Here is a 24,950-nt window from a genome sequence, read left to right as displayed (position 1 = left end):
TGCTGTAAAATAGTGCATATTATGCCAAGGTGGTTGCACTAGTAGATAAATGCTTAATTTTGTTATGCAATATATGACAAAATAATTTTTATGCAAGTAATTTATTAATTTCTAAACAATTTTTTTATGAATGAAGTTTTATTACTTTAGAATCATAATCTGTTAATCATGCACCAAATTCATTGAACTAAAAAAGTTTTAATTTATGCAGATATATTATAAATTAACTATGCATCAGCCTGTCTCTTTTCTAAAACACAAATTCTTTCAGAGTAAAATGTTCTTTTTGAAAAAAAAAAAAAAAAAAAAATTACATTGATCAGTACTCTCTTAACAGTCTGCTTAATAATACTTATCGATCACTTGATATATTAACAGACACCTTTTTCTAAATTGATATATATATTTTAATGTGCAATTGCAAAATGTTGCTGTGCAATTTCCTACCTCATTCAAATTTTGTATGGGACTCAGATGTTTTGTTTTAGAATTAGTATAAACTTGTATTAAATGTAATTAAAAGGATGAGGAGGCTGCAAAAGTTAGATTTCACGATTTCTTTCAAAATTGACTTTTGAAGTGTCATAACATAAATATGATACTTATATAAAATATTTTTGTAATTAGAAGTACTTTATTTGTTCAAATACATAGCATTTCTTACATTTTATAGTAAATTTAAAAATATAAAAATGTCGGAGAATATTTAATGTGAGTATGATCTTGATTAAGATATATTCCGATTAAAATGAAAGATAAGCTGTCTAATTAGATTCAATATTTGACCATGGTATAGAAAGGAAAATTAGGAAATGTCAATGATACATTTTTACCTATTTGTTTTCAGGCATACCAGTGACCAGTATAGTTAATGTAAGCTGAAAGTGAAATCATTCAAGTAGGCAGAGCTGTTACAATTAGTGGTAGTTATGCTGTTTATATATGTGATAATTACCTATATGGTTCGCTAGTATTTAAATGGTGTCATCATAGTATGGTTGTTAAAATCCTTCCTCTCATTCTCAATTTCATATAAAATATTTGATTGTAAGACCCTACCAAGTTTTAGAGCCAAAAATATTGAAAAAACAAAGGCTACATAAGGACATTTTTTGACATAATATGTACTGTGACCTTCTCTAATTCATTTTCTGTTCATCCGCAAATTTTTATTCTGAAGCTGTCATAATTTCATAGTGAATAAAATCTACCCACTATTTTTTCAAAAATATTGAAAAAACAAAGGCTACATAAGGACATTTTTTGACATAATATGTACTGTGACCTTCTCTAATTCATTTTCTGTTCATCTGCAAATTTTTATTCTGAAGCTGTCATAATTTCATAGTGAATAAAATCTACCCACTATATTTACTGCATTTAAACAAATGTGACAGCTTTCAGTATTTATAACAATGATTATTATTTCATTACTTTATTTACGTAGATTCTTTGTATAGTTGCAGTTTAACAAATAAAATTAGATCAGTTGCATTTTTAATAATGCATTACAGACTAGATTTTTTTATCACATCTTTTTTCTTTATTTTGTTTTGTTATGCTAATATTATATGTTATGCTTAATTTCTTTCAGGCAACAAAGTTGATAGAGAAGATCGTGCTGTTCCATCATATGAAGGGGAAGAATTTTCACGGCAGAACAATATGTTTTTTATTGAAACATCTGCGAAAGAAGCAGAAAATGTAGAAAAACTTTTCACTGAGATAGCCATAAAACTTACACGAGAAGCTAAAATTAGCAGTCAGCGATATAATGGCAGATCTCATCTTGATTCAATTCCAGGCTATATAGACTCCATTGAAAGTCATGATCACAATTGTTGTAAATTTTCTTGAACAAGTGATACTTTATTTTATACTGCATTTTACTGTGTAACTTATTTGGTTTTGTATTTTTAACAAAAAAGCGTATTATTTATTATCATATTTGTTGAGATATAAATTCATAGTCATTTATGTTTGTTTACTAGAGCTTAATATCATATGTTTGTTTACTTCAAAGAAAGAAGGGAAACTAAGGAAGGTTTAAAAACATGTTTTTATTGTTACTGCTGAATGAATTAGGCTTTTCATATATAAAGTATATATTAGGAAGATTAATCTGATCCATCTTAGATGTTTTAGAAAAAGAAGAACTAATGTAATTTGAACTCTGCCAAATCTTCTGTAAAATAATTTAATATTTTTACAGGTTTGTGTATTCATAGTATATTTTGTCTCTGAATGTATCTGTTGAAATTTACAAACATTTTTTAACTGCAAAGTTAAACATTACATATTTATTTAAGGTACCATATTTTAATTTCTTTAAATAGATAAGAGTTTGAAAAATACCAAAGTAAATGCACAACTGGAAATAATTTATATTCATTTTTCGATTTATACATATAAAACTAGTTTGATAGTCTAAAACTTCATTCCATTCATGTTCAATATTAAAAGTGTCTATTTATGGCATGACTGTGCTTGCATGTATATTTATTTAAAATCATAAAGTTCATATATATAATTTTTTTTTCTTCATTGAAGTTTGAAAACTAAAGAAATTATGATGAGCATAAATTTAAAAAAAATATATATTTGTGTGCATTTTTAGAGAAGAATGATAAATTTATATAATGCACACATGCTGTGTTTTTACTTATGTATATGTATTATTTTACAAATTTCAATTATGTCTGATAATTTCTGTTTGTAAGCTAAGTTAAAAAAAGCTTAAATTTGAAGCTCTACTGTGAACAGAAACAGGAAATATGGTTTAAATTATAAAATGGCTTTAAATTCTTCCAGTCAGTGAAAAATAGCCCTGCTAATTATCATTAATATGAAGTTTGATATAGCTGCTCACTTTTTTTTTTTTTCAGTGGTTGATCCACCTTTTATTATATTTTATGAAATTAATTTTCTCAAAATTTGCATTTTATTATTTAATGTTATTATTTTATTATCTGTTTTATATATTTATTTGAATTGATTTTAAATGCTATTGAATATTTATATCTTTGGAGAAAATATTTATTTATGAGCTGCAAAAATTTAATTTTCTCAGGTAGGGAAGTTTGCTTGCATTAATATTGCACCCAACCTCTTTTCAGGATTGCCTTTTTTAGCTTTTGTGACTAAAATATAAGAGTATATATATATTTACATCTTTCATTGCACCATTGCCCTAAATGATGATGCAGTGAAAGTTGTAATTTTTTCCCCCTTTACATTTTGCCATTTTTTACATCTGTCATACAATTTTCCACTTCTGGTTTGTTTTTTTTTTTTTTTCTTTCATGATTTGTTCTGAATTGAATATAGGATGGCTATTAAATGTATTTTATATTTGTAAATTATTTTAGAATATTATCATCACTTGTTGCTGATTTCAGAATGCGGTTGGATTAGATTTTTAACTGCTTTCTTCTTTTTATTTATTCGTTTTTGTGTCTTTTTTGTTCAGAAACGGGCTGGTGTATTGATTTTTTCAGTGCACCAACCCCTGATTAAAATGCAATGAAACATGTAAATTTCTTTATTTCTTTTTATTTTTGGTTTTGGCATTTTTTGCTTTTGCATATGGTTTGTTCCCAACTGAAAATGAGATGGATTTTAAGTGCTTTAAATTTATTTAATATAATTTTGGATTACATATATTTGTATGCGCACATACATACTAGAATCTTTCATAAGTGGCAGCAATGAGACCTTGCATATTCTGAATGATATTTTTGTAGAATATTGAATGTAAATTTCTAGAACGTAATGTGTTCAAATTTTGGGATGCCGTCTGCAGAAATTATAACAAGCAAAGTTTATTAATCTTTCTCCCTGATTTATTATCCACAATTAAATAAATAATAAGGAAAATTGTACAGAGTATTTGAAATTAAAATCCATGCTCATGATTTTATATTTCAGGAAAAGAAAATTTAACAGTATTTTAAAATTACCACACATAATTGTCACATTAAAGTAATGAATTTCTTAGTGAGATGTCATGAAACTTCGAATGCCTACTTATAAGATTGTCTTTGGAATTTAAAAAATTTGCCTTATATACAGTGAAGCTTCATGACATCGTGTGCTGACCTGCATGAGCATTGCTCAACAAACCTTATCTCTGCAGTCCTTCATCAGCTGCCTTCTGTGAAACTTTCTTGCTTTGAATATTATCTTCATACTCTCCTCCTCCTAATTATTTACTCTTTTCACAGTGCATGTTTGACTGTTTTCCTGTCATCTTGAGAAAATGAGATGGGAACGTAATTCTCTATATTCATCTGTGACTACTCTCAGGGTTTAATTTCTAAAATTAGAAGTGCTGGAGCCCTATGAAATGCTCTCAGAAAAGATAAATAAAAATAAATGAATAAAATAATTGAAATTAAAACTTAACCCTTTCCCAGCTTTCCCTGAGCTGAACTCGGGCAGACATACTATCCTGGCTCCTCCTGAGTGTAGCTTGGGCATTATGAAAGTTTACACTGACAACCAGTCTTTCATAAATTATTTCACATGTGCTTTTTAATGGTTTTGAATGCTTTTGTTTACTTTTCTAGCTACTAGATGGTAGCACTATGCAGTTTTTTAAGCTGTAGATTTAAAATAAAGGTAAGCGTCAATTTCCTGTGAAAGTCCAGCTGTCTTAGTTGTAAATCATCACGTGCTTATATAACTTTTTTTTGAATGAAAAATTTATCCATTCTCAAACAAGTCTATTGCACATCCTGGAGAATAAGGTTTTGACAAGTGGATTGGGGCTTTTCTTCCCTTAACCATCTGAGTGCCATGACTGGCTTTATCCGGTCATGAGATTTTTTGTTACTTATTATATATTAACTTATAATTTAAGATATTTTGCTTTCTTACTTTCATTAATAATATAAATACCATCTTGATGAATTTAAGTTTATGAAAATAGAGACTAAAATAGGTAAATGTACATATTTAGCTAATAAAGGGTCTTTAAATATAGGTCTTCATAACAGATCCAAAAACCCAGGCCGCTCAGAAGTTAAAGTCTTAACCTACATTCAAAAGTTTGTTTCCCAGCAAAAAGTAGGCAGTCAGTCAGAAATTAGAATTAAATTTTAAGACTTATTATTAAAGTTAAATTTTTCAAATTAAAAATTTTTTTTATAGAAAATGTAGTCAATTGCATAAAATAGTGCCAAAGCTGCTCTTATTTTAGACTCTGGTGCACTCTGGCTAGAATTGTGATTTATCTCAAAAAATGAATAGTACCCTAAACAGGCTTCAGCACAGCTTAGGCTCTGCATTCCCATACACTAACCTTTGTTGAGCATACCACTAAATCCAATTTCCACACAGGTTCCAAATGTGTTTTAATTAAGGGAGTTTTTATCACTCACCTCGTCATGTACAAACATTTATAAGACTACAATTTACACGAACAGTGATGCAGTGCACTTCTTTCCAGACAAGTGACAAAGTAAATATGACATATTTCAATGCATAATTGGTTGTTCATTATATTCTAGCCTGCTTGATTGGATGGCAGAAGCATAACACAAATGCTATCCACATTAAAGTTTTCAATTGGGAAGCAGGGCATGGCAGTTCTCCAACAAATGATTCACTTTTCTATCTTGTAGTAAACGTTTCTTTCTTAAAAAACAAAACCATGTTTTAAATCACAATCTCTCCGTAGACAATTTTTTTTACATTTTTGAAGCAATGTGGATAGTGATACTTGCTTACCACATTTGTACATACCATAACAATTACGTGGTCCTTGTTCTGTTTAAAGTCCAGATAGTCCTTTGTCGCACAGTCTAAAATTGATGTGGGAAGACATCTTCATAATACAATCTCATCAACATTATGTATTTATTTGGAATCGCATTATTTTCACCCATAATTCTTTGAAACTGCATTATACACTCGTTCACAGACTCTTCATCTGCACTCCTCTTTCAACATGACACATGTAACTTATGAATTTTATGTTTTTCTTTAAACTGTTCCTATACTCACCTTGAATATTCATTTTGCCATGCAGTTCCACTCCTTTTTCTTTCACCATTGTTCCAGAAATACAAACTCTCTTCTAAAGTTTGGCATCTTGTTTGAGCTTCCAATTTCCCATTCCTTCATAAATTTCATTCCGCTGATTCCTCTATTTCTCTTGTTCTTCTATTTTCTTCAGCAATTCCAGTCTTAACTTAAAAGTAAGAAATCTCTCACCCTGCTCATTAAATGGGAGTAGCTGTAGTGACATCATATGGAGTGTATTGTACATATCTGAATGCAGTTTGATAGTGTAACTTTCAGGTTCTGTCTGTTCGGTTTATGAAAGAAGCCATTGAGCTGCTAGGAGTATTGTGGGAGGGGAAGTCATATTCTGGAAAGGTGTGGGCATGTGGCACAGCTTTCTATATGACAGTGAGTATTGCCACATTCTTTGCCCCTTACTTATTTTTTGCCTCATTGGCCTCAATTTTGGATTTGATTTAAATTTAGACTTTCAGAAGTGAAGTTATTTTGATGTTACTGGTTTAACTTTAAAATTTGTTAAGTATGGAAAGGTTTCACTTAAAAAGTTGGTAAATAGAAATGCAGTTTCATTGCACTTTCATCTCAGATTGCAAAGGGAATCTGCTTTTTAAAAACCTTTCCTTTAAGTGTTCGCCTTTGTTAATATTCAGATAAGAGACTAGGTAAAACAAAGGAATTTTTCTTTTTTCTGCTGCCTCTTTCCCCTAAACTAGAAACCCACAAAGTTGCTATTTCATAGTTGAAATAATGACAAAATCTGCCCTATACTGAAAATAGCCTTGGTAAGAAATATTTAGCTATGCCTAAAATCGGTGCTTACTTTAACTGGAACCATAACACTTTGTAACTGGAACCATAACAGCTCTATTCACTGTAATCAGTTTGGTTTCACACTGAATGTAGTTTAGAATTACAAATATATATTAACAATTTGAATTTATACATTCTGTTTGAAAAGTAATTTTTTTTAAGTAAATGAGAATATTATAAAGAATACTGAATGAAAAAAGAAGCTAATATCACAAAAATATAGGAGGATTTGGTTTATATATATCTATATGTATAAGCTAAAATTATTCCTAGATTTTTTTATAAAATCTTAATGTCAATTGCCTTGCACTAATTGGCAAAAAAACATTTTACTGTAGCAAATATTTCAGCATTCAAAAAATTTCACTGTTTTTCTTTCTTGCATTTTTGTAATAATAGGTTTTATTATTATTATTTTATTCTTTTTTTGTTTAAAAGAAACCTTTAATGCATATTTCAGATGGCAATATTAAATGCAAAAATTATGATAAAAATGGAAAATATGCATTTTTGATGTAACTCAAAAATTGGAGAAATGAATAGTAATATAAAATTTCGAATGGATTTCCTGTATTTTAAAAATTTATTTATCTAGGCCCATCAGCAGTGGTTGAGCAGTAAAATCGATGAACATGGATAGTTGGACTCAGTTCACATCTCGGTGAACAAGCTGGCTATGTGGCCTTGTGTGTAATGTCAATATAACCAGTTTCTTTCAAAATATCCTTCACAAGTCCGAAGTTTCATACACGGATAGATATCTCATTAAAACGTAGATGCTATTATGCATGTATTTTGCTTATATTTTCATTATGTACAGAGTGTATGTGCTTATATTGACCTTATAAATGTGAACAAAACATTTTTTCTCATTCACCACAGTAATGGCAATTTCATTCTTATATTTAAAAAGCAACTATACTGAAAAGGAATTCAGTCATAAGTAAAATATGAAATGAGATAAACTGGATAGGTGGGATTGTATGATTATGCAGAAATATACTAGCAGTGTTTGCCTATATGGACAAATAACATCGTTAAGGACTTTCTGTGTGGAATTAGCCCATATGTTCATTTTAAATGGAGGTAAAAAACAAGTTTTATGCAGTTATTCAATAAGACATCAGGGAATGAAACCTGGTAGAGCTAACAATCTTGTCATTGGTCCTTTACAATGCTCTTCTTCACAAGTGTTTTATGCCAGAAATTTTTGTCATACGTGTATCATTCCAAAGCCATTTATGGTTTTTCAGTGCACTTTTTATGCAAGAAAAAAGTGGGTGTTGCCATTCGGAAATTAAAAAATTTCTTCACTGTAGCTGGAACCATAACAGCTCTATTGTTTTAAATCATCACAATCTCCAGTGCATACTTTGTAACAATATTTGAAATTTCTTTTCAATTGCTTGAAGAGATAGGCTGCGAAGGTTCATGTACTGGGGGAAGTTTTTCATCACCACCCTGTACACATATGTGTGTGTATATATGGGGTTTGTAGGTTGAGTAATAAATATGCATGAATCATATTTTCAAATTTTAGCCCCAAAATGAGCTTTCCAACCTTTTGTTTTTTTAATTTATGTGTTTAACATGATAAGCTAAGTCCCAAGTATAATAAATGGGTTCGAATTAAATTTGTGTATCTGTCTTAATTCTTCCACCATAATAAATTTTAAAGCAATTTATACAAATTCTAATGTGACATTTATTGCATGAAATAGAAATTCTTTTCTCAATTCCATTTTTTCTAGAAACTATACAACATGCCTGAATTTTGATTTGAAGTAGCCAGTGCTTGTGGTTGTTGATTGTATGTTTGCATTTAACAGACTGTGGAGTTCTAAGCAATAATATTACTTCTGGTTCTTGAGCAAAACTTTTCTGAAACATTGGATAAATTAAATTCTGACTAAAACTTTTATGGTTTGTTCCAAGACATTTCTATTTGAATATAATGAAAGTGTTCAAAATAGACAGATCTAATAAGTGAGAAGATATTTTTTTTTTTTTTTTTTTGTTCTCATCAGAGTTTTCTACCCAAATGTGTAGCTATTAGCCATTTGGTGACTGAGATCTGCTTGAGCCATAGTGGCATTGTAATTAGTTATTCCTGCTGGCTTTTGTGGTAAATTTCTAATTGTCTGGGTGGATTATGCATGCAGTTTATCATAAATACCTCTTGTTTATCCTTCTAGCATGTTGCTATCATACCCTGTGAAAACAGTTCCCCACATTCCACTTTTTTCATTCGAAAGAAGCCAGATTCTTCAGATAATGTTTTCAATTTGACCTAATATTACCGCAGCTGTCTATTTGATCTTTGTATTCAAGTTCAAGAAGCAACTGAAGGGATAAAAAGAAATTGTCCATAAAAAGTGTAAGTCCGGTGTTACAATTCTGTGTACAGGATATTTTTTTTCAGTGTGCAAGACCTTATTTCTCAGGAAGACGTGTATGTTGAAAGTGCACCTTTTTTTTTTTTTTTTTTTTAATCTGCAAGTTTGTAGACCTAAGTACTAATTTTTTTTGGGGGAGAGGGAGATGATTCAGTGAAAGATTGCTAAGCCTAATGATAATTTATTCAACAGCAAGTTCTTTGTTCTTCTGTAGGATCATACGTTCCTTTGGAATGAGAATTTAATATTTCAGAGACATTTCAAATTTTCCACACATGGTCATACTCAGGATCATCTTTATTTCATGCTACTGTGTTATCAAAATATCAAAGATTGCTAAGGTATAGGTCTCTTGCCGTCGTTTTTTCAAAAAAAAAAAAAAAAAAAAAAAAAAAAAAAAAAAAAAATGGCTTTTTGATCATCTCGTTGCAAGTAGCCTTTTAAAATCTCTTTATAAGTGTACTCCATCACTAAATTTAAAACTAAGAAATTCCTCAGTTCCAATGTGCTCACATCTTTCCATTTCTCAGAATGAGCTATTACAGAAACATTTTCTCTTTACTCAAGAATTTGTTTGACATATTTATTTCTTCCGAATGTTATATCAAATAAATATATCTGAAATAACCATTCAAAAAATCAGTTTCGTCATTGCATCTTCTTTTGTAACGTTAATTCCTTTAATAGAATAGGCATCCATTTTCATTGAAATATCAAGATCATCTCAAGTTACACCTAATCCTTCTTGATGAAATCCAGTAACATTATTTTGAAAAAAATGGAGGCATGAGAGTCCCTATTATCTTCTGAAACAGACTGAAGTTTTATAAAGAAAGACACATCTGTTCCTCTATCATTAGCAATTACACATTCGGAATCACTGTCACTGAAAGCTTCATTATCAAAATCTTGAAGCAGTTCCCCCTCTTTTTTTTTCTATACATTGTAAAAGTAAAGCACAACCAAATATTAGCATTGAACTTAACAAAGCAAGTGAATCATGCAAAACATACTAATTTTTTTTTTCTCTGAGCTAACATTCCACTCTTGAAGGAAAACGAAAGGGAATTTACCTTATATGCTTATGTATATATCATAGACATATGCATATGAGTATTCAGGTTACATGAACACGGGAAGGAATACCTTTATGAGAGACTTCTTTAGGGAAAATGGCTCAAATCCATGTTTTAGTGGTGAAATCTGCTCTGCAGCTAGCCCATTCACTGAGGTTCAGTTTCAGTTTGAACTACCAGTGTTCAGTGGTCTTAACCCCTTGGCTACTATATGTATAGGCTGTGCATATGTGTATGCATGTATGGCTTATATGCACCTGTGTAATGTGTATATTGTACATATATGTGTGTCTGTATATAGAAGGTGGCCATTAAAATCTTCCCAGATATACAGAATGTGTCAGAAAATTTTATACACACTTTGAACTGTCATAGAAGATTTATTTTCGAACCTACAAGAAACTTTTCTGGAAAAGGAAGGCTATAGTTTAGTATGAAAAAAGCGTATTTTCTGATTAAACTGAACATTCCAAATGGTGTTTAAAGTAATTGTTCAAAATGGTGGCCTTTTATATTGACATTTCTGAGTACGAGTTACGACTGATTCCATACTTTGCACCAAAGTGCCGAATGGAATTTTTGCACACACCGCTTGAATCTCATCTGAAAGTGTTCCAAAGTTACATGGTTGATGATAAGACATCTGATCTTGTGCCCCATAAAAAATAAGAGCAGTTGGAAATCATGCAAGAAACGCGATTGATTCCATACGTCCCATCCAATGGCCTGGTACATTTTGTTCTAGGTATTCTCCCACATTTTTATGGTAGTGCAGAATATTGCCGTCTTATTGGTAATAAAAATTAGCATTACCGTACATTGGAGAATGGCAGGTAAAATGGAATCAGCTAGCATTGTTAGGTACTTTTCTCCAGTTACATTCAAAACGAAAAGAGTAACTAGACTTACTTTTCCTGGAAAATTAACCTTATAGGTTGGAAAATAAATTTTCTATGACAGTTCAAAGTGTGTATACATTTTTCTGATGCACCCTATATGAACCAGAAAAATATGTTGGTTTTTATAATATGTGTGAGTAGTACTTACTAGGCATCAGAGCCAGTGCAGTCACACCTGGTGGCAGAATTCAGAGGTAGAAAATTTTTTAGAATCTAGGTACACAATAGCAGAATTTAGTAGTTGCAAAGATTACACTAGGTGGCAAAATACCTAGTGCCAACCTTGCCAGGCACAAATGTCAATAGGCAAGCAGCGGGAAAGGTCATTTGAATTTTATGAAACCTGAGGGGCCAGCAGAATTTATCTGCCGAAAATTTTGATCAGAGCCATTATTTTGAGGCACTGCAACTCTGATCTACTTTTTGGCCACCATTATCTAAACATTAAATCAGTGACAGTTACAAAAGATTTTGCTGTATATTACTGCTTTTTTGAATTTTGAAGTAAAATTAAATTTTGTTCATGATTTATTGTTTATGTAATAAGTTGTAACCCCATTTTCCCCAAACTTTGGTGCCTCCAATTCATCTTTTAAAAATAAAAAACAATTTTAAAATAATTAAATTGTCTAAATTGTACCAACCAACACTTAATATGATTATCTAGTAGCTTACTGTTGCTAAGACAGGTTTCATATTAGATGCAGAATTTGATTTAATTATGATTCCTTGTAAATGAATTATTTGATAAAAGTGAGGTACTAAATATCTCATAACAGCTTGTTGCAAAACTTGGTTCTTATTTGTACAAAACTTGGCCTATATGTACAAAACTTGACTTCATGACCCCACAAGAAAATTGTGTGTATGAAAAAGGGCTTTTCACTGCTGAATTAGTCAAGCAGAAAAAATTTTTACCGGTATATGATTAAAATTGTGTTTGGATGGAGAAATCTTCGTACTGTAACAGCCTTTAACTTTTTATTGCTACTAGAGAAAAAAAGACTGGTTTATTTTTTAAATAATTGATGCCTGTTTAATTTTAGTGCTCTGGCCACCTCCTGTTATACCAGCATTGATTAAATTTAGGCAAAATTTTCCTGAGGAATGTTTTTTATAGTAAGTAAACTTTTGAATTGATATATCCTAGATACCATACATGTTAGATAAACATTTGTACAGAAAGACGGGTTTCTAATTCCCCTTCATAGAAATGCTAAAATTCGAAAATTTATTTTACTTAAAATTAATATACTACTGTATCCATTATGCATATTAATAATTGATGTTTTGTGCATTAAAGTGATGAAAGTCATATAATTTTAACAGTTATTCCCGAGGACATTTAACTCATTCTCTCCATTCTCCCCAAAGAAATTGTATGCAGTGTGAAAAATAACTTATTAATTGAAAGTTTTTTTTAAGACTGAGTAAGAATTTAAATTCTTTGTATTTAAATAAAGGGGCTCATATTGCCAAAAATATCATAATCTGAAAAGCTTCAAATTCATGTGTTTTTAACTTGGCATATTATTGGTTTTAAAATGTGTGAATATTTAAATAAATATTCACATAAAAGAGCTTTCTATTTTGTTATAAGCTTTCATATTTTGCAACCAACTTTAGCCTCCCTTTTTTTATTCTTTTAAACTGTATTGTATGTCTTAAGCTGAAATGAAGATTTTGGAAAGAGAGCATTTTATAGATGGTTTGGAGTAGATTAAGGACTTTCATAAGTAATTTTGGATTAGGATTATTGATTAGGGACTTTCATAAGTTATTGTGTGGTTCCACAGTGTTCTACATTTTACACTTTTTTTAAAAAAAAATTTTGTTATTAATTGCCGTAGGCTTCTGCTTCCAGTGCCAATATTATATGTATATATATATATATATATTCTAATAATCTACTAGAAAATAAATTATTATTTTATTACATTGCAGCTTTAGCTCAAGTGTTAGGCAGTTTATTACTAAATTACCTTGCTTACTGAAGATATATATATATCTGTCAAAGCTAATTTATCACAAAAGTCCATGCTGTGAACTATATGTCTTTATCTTTGGCAGAAGAATATGTGCACAATGCCATTTATGCATAACCTTGACAGAATGTTGGTGAGTCTGAAAGTATGGTAAATTAGCCTGGAAACGTACAGTTCTGAATTTTTGATATTGTTTTGTGAAACTTCCTTGGTCTCTTATGTAACTTTACCAAAATTATTTGTATCAAAATTTGTAAATTCCGTTGCTTCTATGCTATAAGCTTTGATGTTTAATGAAATTTATTGTAATTTCATTCTTTACAGTATAGTGCATCATATTAAAAGAATAACTACCGTATTTGATGGCATATAAGACGCACCCTTAGTTAGAAGGCCACACACATGTAGATGTAGAAAAAGTTATGTGTGTCTAGACCTTTATCCGGGCTAAAAATAGCATTCAGTATTGAAAGTTAACCTGTGTCCTTCACGTATAAGACGCAGGTAACTTTTTTGAGACCAAATTTAGGAAAAAAAGTGCGTCTTATATGCCGTCAAATACGGTATTTGTATAAAAAAGTTTTTGCAGTTGCTATGTAGTTTTCAAATTTGTAATTTTTCCTAATGTAAGCTATTCTGAGAGTGATATTATATTCAGAATTGTTTCTGTTGCATATGTTTAGTGTACATCAGTTTTATTTGTTTTTTTATTTCGAACAAATCATCTGTAAATGTTTATAATGGTTATTCTAAATTTAACATAACTGTTATTAGCATGTACTGTTATGCTAAATTTATCCCAAGTTTGGCATAAAAATTCATGTTAGCTATTTTTATTTTATTATGTTTTAGAATTTGTTCATTTGTTTTCAGAATTTGTTCATTTGTTTTTAAAATTTGTTCTAGCAAGTATCTAAGTGGCAAAAGGATTTTCTTTTAAACCACTGGTTATGGTTTTTACTTCTAATGGATGATTGATTTTTCATGCAATCCATAAGTGGAGTTAATTATTCCATCTCTGTACTTATAACTACTCTTTTTATCTTAAAAGTATTCAACAACTACAGGAAAACTACAGGGAAGTTTTTGACAAGAGAAAATTTATAAATCTCTTTCGCATCTATGTTTAATTTCTTTGATATAAAATTTGAAAGCTCTTTAAGTCTATCCTCTGTGCAGTGAATCAGTCTAGAGATACTACAAATTTTGAAGGAAGTTCAATAGAATCTATTAGGATTCTAGCTGAGAAAGTCCTTCTTAAGACGTCATCTGAAGTTTGTAGTTGTTGAATACTTTTAAGATATATATGTTTTTATAGTTTTTACTCTTTTGTTGAATAATCTTAGAATGAAGCATATTAAATATTTATTTTTATGTAAATATTCAGCTTTATTTAAAAATTAATTTATTTTTTAAAAAAGGCAGCTAACTTACATTGGCATATCTTTTAAAGTGGTAAAATTTTGGGGATTGAATTATATGATGTGTGTAATTTTTATTGAATTGTCTTCAGAAATTGTTGATATACTGCCTATAAATGTTTGCAAAAATTATCCAGGTATATTTTTGTACTTAGTAGTTCTGAAGTCTAAATTCTATTTCTGAATTACTTAAATGCTGTATGTAAGTTGTGTTGTTGAGTTTAACAGAAATCTAGTCAATGATATTTTGATGATCAAATTTTTTTTAATCATATTGACTGCATGTTCTAAAGAATGTAATTGACAAAAATTGTAGATCAAGGAACTCTTAGAAGGCTGTATGCAAGAAAAATGTGTTCTCATTTTCTACAGTTTCTTGACTGTATTTTCCCCTTTTTTACATATTTAACCTGTTAAAGTTCTTGTAATGGTTTTCTTTTTTCCCTTTTAAATGCATGGAAATTTTATTATATTTTTGTTTGTCTTTTTGGAAGACCTTTTATGAAAATCAGCTGAATATGTGGAAGAAGATGGAATCAGACAAATATATTGTAACAATAGCTTCTTCTGTATGTATGTATTGTAAATGTTTTTAAAAGTAACTAACCTCAAAACATTTTACTTAACCAGTTTTCAGGATCCCGAAAGTTATATTAAATATAATTTTTATTTGTATAGATTTTTGATGATAATTTTCTATTTTTCATACTTCCAGTATTAGCTGGTATCGTAAAGGCATATTTTTGTCCATACTAGGTGCTACTGAATTGTATTTTTATTGATTGAATATTGAATCAATAAAAATTGACTGAATTGATTTATATATAATTTTTATAGAATTCTGTAAAGTCCTTTAGTTTTTCTCCCACCTTCTCAGTTTTATTAAGCATGATTTATCTGAAGGGATATTTCTATTTTCGAAAAGATATGCATTTTACCTAATTTGCTACTGCTAATTTTACCATCCAGATAATGTCGTAAGATTAGTCTCATTTTATTTTATTTAGTTATTACTTTAAGAGTATAATTAGTATTACTAAGTAGTTTTCTATATGCAAGCATTAAATAAAATACATAAATTATTAAAAACTAGTAATACAAATTATAGTTTATCGCATAAACAAGCATTTTTCAAACCTTTTTTTAAACAGGAACCACCTGTATAAATTAGAATATTCTGTAAGCCACCTTATTAATGTCCTCATTGAAAACAATTTTTCAGCATATGTTATTTATTACCAGTGTACTTATATGTTTAAAATACAGTTATATAAAATTCATTTAATTTTATTTTAAGTTAATAGAAGAAAATTTATCTTTGTTCTTAATAATTATCAGAGTTTGTCTAATCTTATTAATTAAAACTTAAATAATTGTTGGTATTCAGAATGAGGTGGATGAGCTGGCTGATTCTCTTCCTGCTATATTGTGTTTGGATATATCTTGATAAGAAGCAACATAGTGCTTTAAATCCCTCTTTTGTCACCAATACTAGATTGGTAAGTCTGTAAACAGGGTAACCTGTTATTAATTTGATAAAATATCTGTTTTGAGAAAAGAAAAGCAATGACAGTTTCCATGTGGAATTTCAAAACTCTGAGATTTTCAGCTGTAGTTTGGTATACGCCGTAAATATGGATTTAAATTTTTTGTCTTTTTTTGAAATTTAAGAGGACCACAAGGGCAGGCTTCGAGGATCACTCTTGCTTGGTCCATGGACCTCAGACTGATAAATGCTGTCATAGACTAGTAATATAGATTATGTTAAACAATGTATAATTAACATTTAGTAGCAACATGAAAAATGGCTGAATGCATTTTTGGAGTAGAAATTGACTTTCTTTCATCAGAAAATTAGTTCATAAGATAGATATGGAAGTTTCTTAAACTGCTATAATGCCATTTTTAGGAAGTTCTTAAACTGTTATAATGCCATTCTTTAAAGTAAAAATATAAAACATAGAATAAAAGTATTAAATCTTCAAAAGATGGATAATGAAAAAAGTTTGAATCCCTAAATAAATTAGCAATATTTTTTGATATTTGGATAGATGGGAAAACTACAGGGAAGTTTTTGACAAGAGAAAATTTATAAATCTCTTTCGCATCTATGTTTAATTTCTTTGATATAAAATTTGAAAGCTCTTTAAGTCTATCCTCTGTGCAGTGAATCAGTCTAGAGATACTACAAATTTTGAAGGAAGTTCAATAGAATCTATTAGGATTCTAGCTGAGAAAGTCCTTCTTAAGACGTCATCTGAAGTTTGTAGTTGTTGAATACTTTTCTGTGTTTGAAACAAACTAGGGATGCATGTCAAATTTTATTGATAGAACTAACTAGGCAGTTAAACTAATTAATAACTAAAATATAACTAAGCTAACTATAAATAAAAATGCAACTAATGAAATTAATCCTGTGCCTTCTGATAAAGACATACAATGCCACTCACTGCTTGTTCTGTCACACTGACTATATATTCAGGTACCAATGTTTTCCCACTAGAGGATTTTATTTGTTTGCATTATTTTCCTTTTGGAAACTTAAGTTGCTGAGAATACTTGATGTTTATGTGGCCTTTTCAAACTGCATTTTCTTTCTAATTTATCTGTGGTTTTACATGTATTTTCATTAGATTATATTGGTCATTTTATCCGTTTATTCTGCATACGGGCATAACTTTACATGAAATAATTTCAGTTTCTGCTAATTAAACAAGCATAATTTTATTTACTCCATTTCTGTCAATTATAATTTAGTGCATTTTTTTAATTAAGTTTTGTGTAGGTTTTAAAATATTTTTTTAAATTACTTTATATATATATATATATATTGCAGTCACATTTTATGTGAAAAAGTAATGTTTTCAAATTTTTGAAATATTAATTCTTTTTTTAATAATCTTGATAATTTGTTACTGCTAAAAGTTTTTACTCTTAGAACATATCATGAAATCTGTCTTAATTTATATTTTTGAATGTAATGGTAATTCCTCTGAAGAAAAAGTGGAAGCCTAAATGAAACGTGTTTGATTCTTTATTCACATCCATACAAAAAACAAACAAACAAACAAACAAAGAGGAAAAAAAAAAAAAAAACTACAAAAGTAGAAAAATTATTATTACCAGTATTTCAAAGTAAGCTGCAAATTCTTAATTAATCCCTTGAGTACTGGTTATATTTTTTATCTGTGCAACCTGAAATTAATTTCAGGATAAAACAAAGATAAATTTTTCCAATTTGGTGAAATTAAATGTGTAAGAAATTGAATATGCATTATCTTTACAAAGTAATTTTAATAAAAAGTAATTTTACAAAGTAATTTCTAATTATTTGAGGTTTATATATGTAATGGTTTGGCAATGAGAATTTACATCCTGTCAATTTGTCTCCTTCAAAAACTACATGAGGAACTGTATTTCTTCATTTATTTGCTACAGTGTAATTATGTTTGATTTACATGCCTTGAATGAGTCGCACATGCCTTTGATTGAATCAAATTAAAAGTTGCATGTTTTCTCAGAATTGCTCATAAAAATTAATTTAATAAGTTAATTTTGGGTTGTTAGGCTTGTACTTATAATAAATTTAAAGAAGTGCCTCTTAGAAGGAAACCCAGCAGTTTCTTTTACTGTGCAAATTTAAATTAAAAAAATCCAAATATAGTGAAATTGTAACTTATCATAGTTTGGGCTCATTCACTGTTATGACCAGTGTAAAACTTTAAATATTTTGTGTTATTAAAGTGAGTGAAATAATCGAGGAATTTTATGTACAGCTATATTTTTTGAGTTCATGTGTAATAAAATAATTCTTTTAGTGGAAAATTTCATAGTTATATATTTTTATTGTATTTATAAAATTTAATAGTCCTATATCAATGTGGATATGGGTAAATATAGACTACCTGTCCCAAAAGTAATGAGAATGATTTAAAAATTGTTTTTGTTGTTTTTGAACATGCATGCAGTTAGCATTTATTGTTTTTGTGGCATTATTTATTGCCTTGTGATCAAACAGATGTGTGTAGCAATTCCAGCATTGCTGCTAGTCTTTATGGCAGCAGCAGAACTCTGTTTGCAAAATTTTTTAAAGCTCTCATTGCAGAGGCCTGAATGTTATCAGTTATCATTAAGTAATATACTTTAACGTAGATTTTGAGTGTGAAGACTAAAAGGAGGAAAACAGAGCCATGGCAGGGCAGTGGAGTGAATGGAAAATTCTTGTGGTATTTTCTTGAGATAAAATGACTTTATAGGTAATGATTTGTAATTTAAGCACGTAGGAATGGTGATGGAAGCATGTGTTTGCAGTTTCATGACAAGCATGCGTAACTCTTTTTCTTAATTGCTTAAGTAGCTTTAAGGTACTTTGGACTTGTATGAGTCACATTACTCTCGTTTTTTGAAGTTGCAGAATGGGCATGCACACTGGTTAACCTCAACTTTCTCCTTCTACTCATGAATGCCTTGTGTCATCTTAAAATATCGACTAGAATAAAAAACACTATCGTCATATCGTATACACAGCTACATAATTTAAATACCAGATTTCCCAAACTTCATTGTGTAATTAAGCTTAAGACCTGTCTATATTTTTGCCTATGACATCATTAAAAAATAATTACATACTTCGGTAATGAGTGGAGATGTTGCTATTCTCCAATTATCTGCTTTGATCCTATATTTTCCTTTCTTGTTCCTTACATACTGAGTAGGAAAGAAAAAATTCTCCCTTTACCTACTTTAATCCTCTATTTTCCTTTCTTAACCCTCATATGCTGAGCCCCCCCCCAAAAAAAAAATTCTCATTACTTTGGGGCCAGACAGTGTTAGCCATATTTAAAACAAAATATTGCATGGTAATGTGTTTGTCCGTAGATGCCTTTATTTTCCTGTGTGATTTTAAGATCTGTATGACTATGTACAAATTAAAAATGCTTTTAAATATAGCGCCGATCTTGAACAGCTAAATTATGTTCAAACTCCAGTATTTTAATTTCCTTGAATATTGGTATAACTTCTTTTACTATTTAGTATGACTTCTACTCTGTCCAAAGATTGTTAAGTTGATAACAGTTTTAATTCCATCTAGAACTCTGTATATTTATTTCACTTTACATATGGATATGCTTTACATATGCAAAGTGATGGTAAAATTTTATTTTCTGTAAAATTATGTAATCTGTCCATTGTTGTTTGACATATTCACATTTCAAATGTCAGAAATGGACATGTGTGTGTGTGTGATGAAAAAAAGCATCATTTGGGATGATGGACTGAACCTTTTGATGAAGAGAGATTTTAATACATAATTTATTCGTGAACGTTCTTGAAAAATATTTTTTTTCACATCACTATACTACAGTAGCAAATAAGCACATCAGGATTTATCTGTGACATATTTACATTTCTGAAACAGTAGAGGAAACCAAGCAGCGACCAGACAATGTTAAGTTTCACAAAGAAAAGGGGGGAAAGGGTGTAAAGAGTGAGATAATATGTAAAATATAAAATTCCTACCTTTCTAATAATAAGTTAACAATAGCTCTTTAATTGCTCGAGCATGCTCGAAGAGTTAAAGGGCTATTCTTAATTTATTATTAGAATGGAAGATATTTTATATTTGGCTCTTTTTAAATTTATTATTAGACAGGTAGATATTTTATATATTACAGGGGATTATGCTCGAAGAGTTAGAGGGCAATTGTTGATTTATTATTAGAAAGGTAGATATTTTATATTTTACATATAGATAACTTTAGCATGCTTATTCACCACTGTAATGTAGTGATGTGGGAAAAGTATCTTCCAAGAATGTTCAAAAATAAATTATAAATTAACTCAGGTCATGTTTGTGTGCAAATCAATTCATCCATCTACCACACAGTTAGGCTCTCGCCACCTGGTCATCGGTCAAAGATGTCAACTGTGTGTTCTCCTAAATATCTCAACTACTACAATGACTGCCAGAAATATCTTTTCATCAAAAGTTCCATTCCATAACCAGTAATTATGCTTGTTTTCATTGCAGTTCGGTAAAATATTTTAGTGCGTCACTAAACGTCATTGGATTTCAACAGTCTCAGCCAAAAATCTCATCACTACAAACATGTAGTAATCCCAAATGCAGTTTGATATGCGTACTTATGTACATTTTGCTTGCACGTCAGAAATGGACATATGTATTGTAATCCAAAGTGCAGTTTTATTTGTGTAATTTATGTACATTATGCTTGCTTCATTATATTGATTTTGAAATCTCTTATTTTCGTGTATTAAATTTATATACCTTTCAAAATGAGGATTTTAAATTTTTACATCTGTTCCTGCTCCACTGGAAGGAATTCTTGTAATATTTTTAAATGAATCTTGTAGAAAAAACTGTGTGTGTTGTGACTTTGTCCAACAGTTATATCTGAACAATTCTATGAATTTGTGGATAAAGGAATGTTCAGGCAATGGTGTAGCTGTAACAGTTGTTATAGTCATAAGGTGTAAAAGTCATTTAACTTTGGTCATACTTGGGGAACAAGGTTAAAATTATAGCTAGTCAGAGAAAATAAAGTTGTGCATGAGTGAATGTGCAGCTGACTCGGGGGAATCATCAACTGTATGTCAGATCATGTTTGCTTCACTGTGATTGATTTATTTTTATATGAGCAGGTTAGCATAAAATTCAAGTTTGAACATTTAGACAAATTTCTTATGCCAATTTTCGCAATGTAGCAATAGCTGGTTGCTTAGGAACAGAAGTTTGGTTTATGCCTGTTATGAAAACTATACCATCGTCTGAATGTTCTCTAAAAGGCAAGAGTTGCATCTGTTGTTGAATCGAGCCTTGTGAAACCTTATAGGTACGAATATTTGTGCAGCTCCATCCCAGTTTTAAAGGAGAATCTCCTGGAGTATGAATCAGAAGTTCTCCCACTAGACCACTGTAGAAGATTTGTAATATATTTTAAATGCCCCATGTAACAGAGGCACTATATACTTAAAAATATCCAAACTTACTCTCGGGTTTGAACACCTTTCTTTGAGGTAAAATGAAAAGTGATAACTGATTATCTTTTAAATTGGTAAAACGTTTGATTTGAAGATTATTTTGTCTCCTCATATTTCTAGTGTGGCTTGGCATACACTGGCCAAACTAAAAGAGCATTCAAATTTCAGATCAAGGAGTATTGATCATATGTTTGAAAAAAAGAAATAAGCTATCTTCAATAACTAATCATAGTTGTGCAATCACAGTTTTAACTTCTGCAAAAATTATCTATGAAGCTTCTTCAGTTGGTGAATTGGATTTTTCTGAAGCTTTTGCAAATATGTATCCTCTTTAGTAATTGACATTAATCCTAATCCAATTCTACCTAATGCTTTCAAAATTCAGTTATTTAACTTTTTCACATTCCATAACTATTTTCCTCGACATATAAGTGTTACATTTCTTTTTCCCTATGCTTTCTTTTATGTTTCACAAAAAATTTTTTGTTCCTGGAGAAGAGGAACCAGTGTCTTGTCACACAGTAGTTTTATTCAAAATCTTCACCAAATTAAGTTTGCTTTAAAGTTTCTAATCGTTATACAAACAAGGAATTGAATATACATACATTACATTTTATCCAAATTAATGAAATTTGGAAAAGCTAGTTTCTTTGTGGTATAAATGCCTGAACAATGTCCTGGTTATGGGTATTAACAGTTCCTCTTACATTTGGTAGCAAGTCTGTTATCCTGTAGTAAGCGCACAGATTTCAGATATTGTAGCTGACATTTGGCTGTTATTTTTTTACCTCATGGTATAAAAATATCTTTAAATCAAGAGCTTTACCTTTGTATTTGTGTGTATAAAAATTATTATAAGACATTCTTTTTTTTACAGTTAAGTTTGTTTGACTATTCATGTATTTTAGATTGACAGAAGTTTGAACATTGGTTGTTATTCTGGAAAGCTGAGTCACTTTTATTTTAAATATAAATGATAAATGTTTAGTTTAAGCATTTTGTTTATGTGTGTATGCACGCACACATAATATTATATTTACTTTCTCTTTTGTTTTCCACCTATCAGTATGTGTTATTCAAGCATGGTATATTTATGTATTTTTTATGTAGATTTTTACATTTTTACTTGATATGCAGAGGTGTTACACCAGTTACAGTAATCAAGATATTAAGTGTATTTGTGTATATTTTTATTAGTTTTAATTGCAGTATTATATGTTTTATTGAGGTAAACAGGTATCTTTCTTTTGGGTCATATGTTTTCAGTGCTAAATGATTTCATAAAAAAATGGAATTCCATAAAAATTTCATATGGATTCTTCAATAATTCAAATATGCTTTTTTAAATCACATTCTTTAAATGTTTATTACATATTCAGTAGAAAATGTTTGGGAGTTTTTTTTTTTTTTTTCTTTTTTAGTGTTTGTGTAAATTGGAAAATTACTATTGGAAATTGTTAACAGGCTGTTATACGATGTGATTCTTCCAACATCTACCCTCTTAATTTTTTTCAGGTAAGATTTATTGCTTGAATTTAACAAAATTTCTGTTACAAGAATTAGTTTTACTAACTTTAATACATTGGTTGTTTTTACTTCCTTGTACGAAGTAAAAAGGAAGTATTGTAATCGCGAAAAGCTTCAGGCAGCATATTTCAACGAAAATATCCACTTTGACCGCTTTCAAATGCAATTTAAGGATGTTTTTGCATGATATCTGTACGTAAGGACAGAATAAAAGACTCTTTTCCTCCAAAAAAACTACTTTAAAATGAATTCTGAAAAGAATTTTTCGTGGTGCCTGTACGAACGTATGTAAGTACGTGCGTATGTACGTATCTCGCATAACTCAAAAACGAGTAGCCTCAGAACGTTGAACTTTTGTATATAAGACTGCTATAACATGTAGATGTGCACCTCGTATTTTGGTTTCAATCGGTCGCGCCAAACGTATATAAATATTTATATCTACTCTGTTACCCGGCTCAGTGATCTCAGTTTCTTTACTCTTATGTGTTTGTAAATTGTACATTTTTCTGCTTTAAAAATGATTGAATTATGTTGTTTTTATCTTCCGGTTAAGGGTTTTATGCCTTTAGTAAATCTGTATGCAATATTTTTAGAATTATCAACAATTTTAAAATTGTTTAAGTGCCGCTAAGCCTAATTTGATGGCGGCCATTGATGTTTACATTTGAAACAGGAGACTAGTGGATTTGTTGCCAATCTAGAGAAACTTAGCTTCGCAACAACAAAGATAACGCATTCATTTATTATTGCCAAATAAATCATGCTTAATGCTTTCTTGAATTTTTTCGAGGAAATAAGCGTTTAAGATTTACTTCGTAAATTTAATACAGATATTTTGAGTTTTTATGTATTTTTGCCTTGTCGCGAAGTGAGAACTGAATTAATTGAATGAGAAATACTCAGTCGTCTTTGAAAAATTGTTTCTTTTTTGTTTTGTTTGCTTAATTTCTTTTATACATAGTTTTATTATAGTATTTGAATAGAACACGTGGAAACGATTAGATAATTCTTTAAATGATATAAATTTTGTGCATTCAGAGTTATAATATGACGAAATATAATACCGTTAAGTAAACCTAGCGCCAGAGTGTCGCTATGGTAAACAAAGTGAATTTTAAAGAATGCATTTATTCTATTGTGGTTTATGCGCTGTCGGCGAAGTAGGTTTAATTCAATCTAATAAGTTTAAATAAAATGCAAGAAAAAGTGCGTATAATTTAATATTCCGTACAAGGAAGTCATGTGGGGTACACATCAGATTTTTTTATTTTTAGCCCAAATGCCATTAGCTTAATAGGTCTATTGATTTGGTTTTGGCATTTTGCGTCGAAAACTTTAAAAGTCTGAATCACTTTTCAGATTGTTGCCATCAAATATTATCGCTTTGTATTACATTTAAAGAAATTAAATAATGAAGAATCTGCATAAATGTATGTATGTTTCTCGCATTGTGATAAAACAACGGTACCTGGAACCATCAAATTTTAAATGTACATCTCCACCTGAATATAGGCATTCGAAGCGAGCAATGGCGACATTGTACCGGGGGGGACTTCAACACACAAGACTGTGTATCAGAAATTCTAAAGATATGCTCTTCTTTTTTAATTATTTTGTGATATTGCTGTTGAATTGAATTTTATGGTTTAAGTGCAAAGAACATGATATTTAATAATTAAAGGCAGCACACAAAACGTTAAAAAAATGCCCCATTGGGCATAATATGAAATCTGAAAGCTTTCAGATTTTTTTTAAACTTTTTATTTCAAATATAGTTTCTCTTTTGTGTGTAAACGTACATAGT

At 29.8% G+C, this 24,950-nt stretch overlaps 1 protein-coding gene across 1 annotated transcript in view; it reads left to right on the top strand.

The window, feature by feature from the left end:
* Positions 1-24,950, top strand: part of LOC118189658 (ras-related protein Rab-30-like) — a 65,868-nt gene that overhangs the window by 28,274 nt on the left and 12,644 nt on the right. Inside the window, exon 5 of the mRNA XM_035360320.2 lies at positions 1,595-23,131. Within this exon, the coding sequence (XP_035216211.1) occupies positions 1,595-1,857 (263 nt within the window). The 3' untranslated portion in view covers positions 1,858-23,131. The remainder of the gene's footprint in view (positions 1-1,594; positions 23,132-24,950) is intronic.

The sequence above is a fragment of the Stegodyphus dumicola genome, chromosome X2, assembly GCF_044657685.1.
Source record: "Stegodyphus dumicola isolate Sdum_Otavi_A_Nest chromosome X2, ASM4465768v1".
NCBI lineage: Eukaryota > Metazoa > Arthropoda > Arachnida > Araneae > Eresidae > Stegodyphus > Stegodyphus dumicola.
The sequence above is the reverse complement of the archived record's forward strand: the minus strand, read 5'-3'. Positions and strand labels throughout refer to the sequence as shown.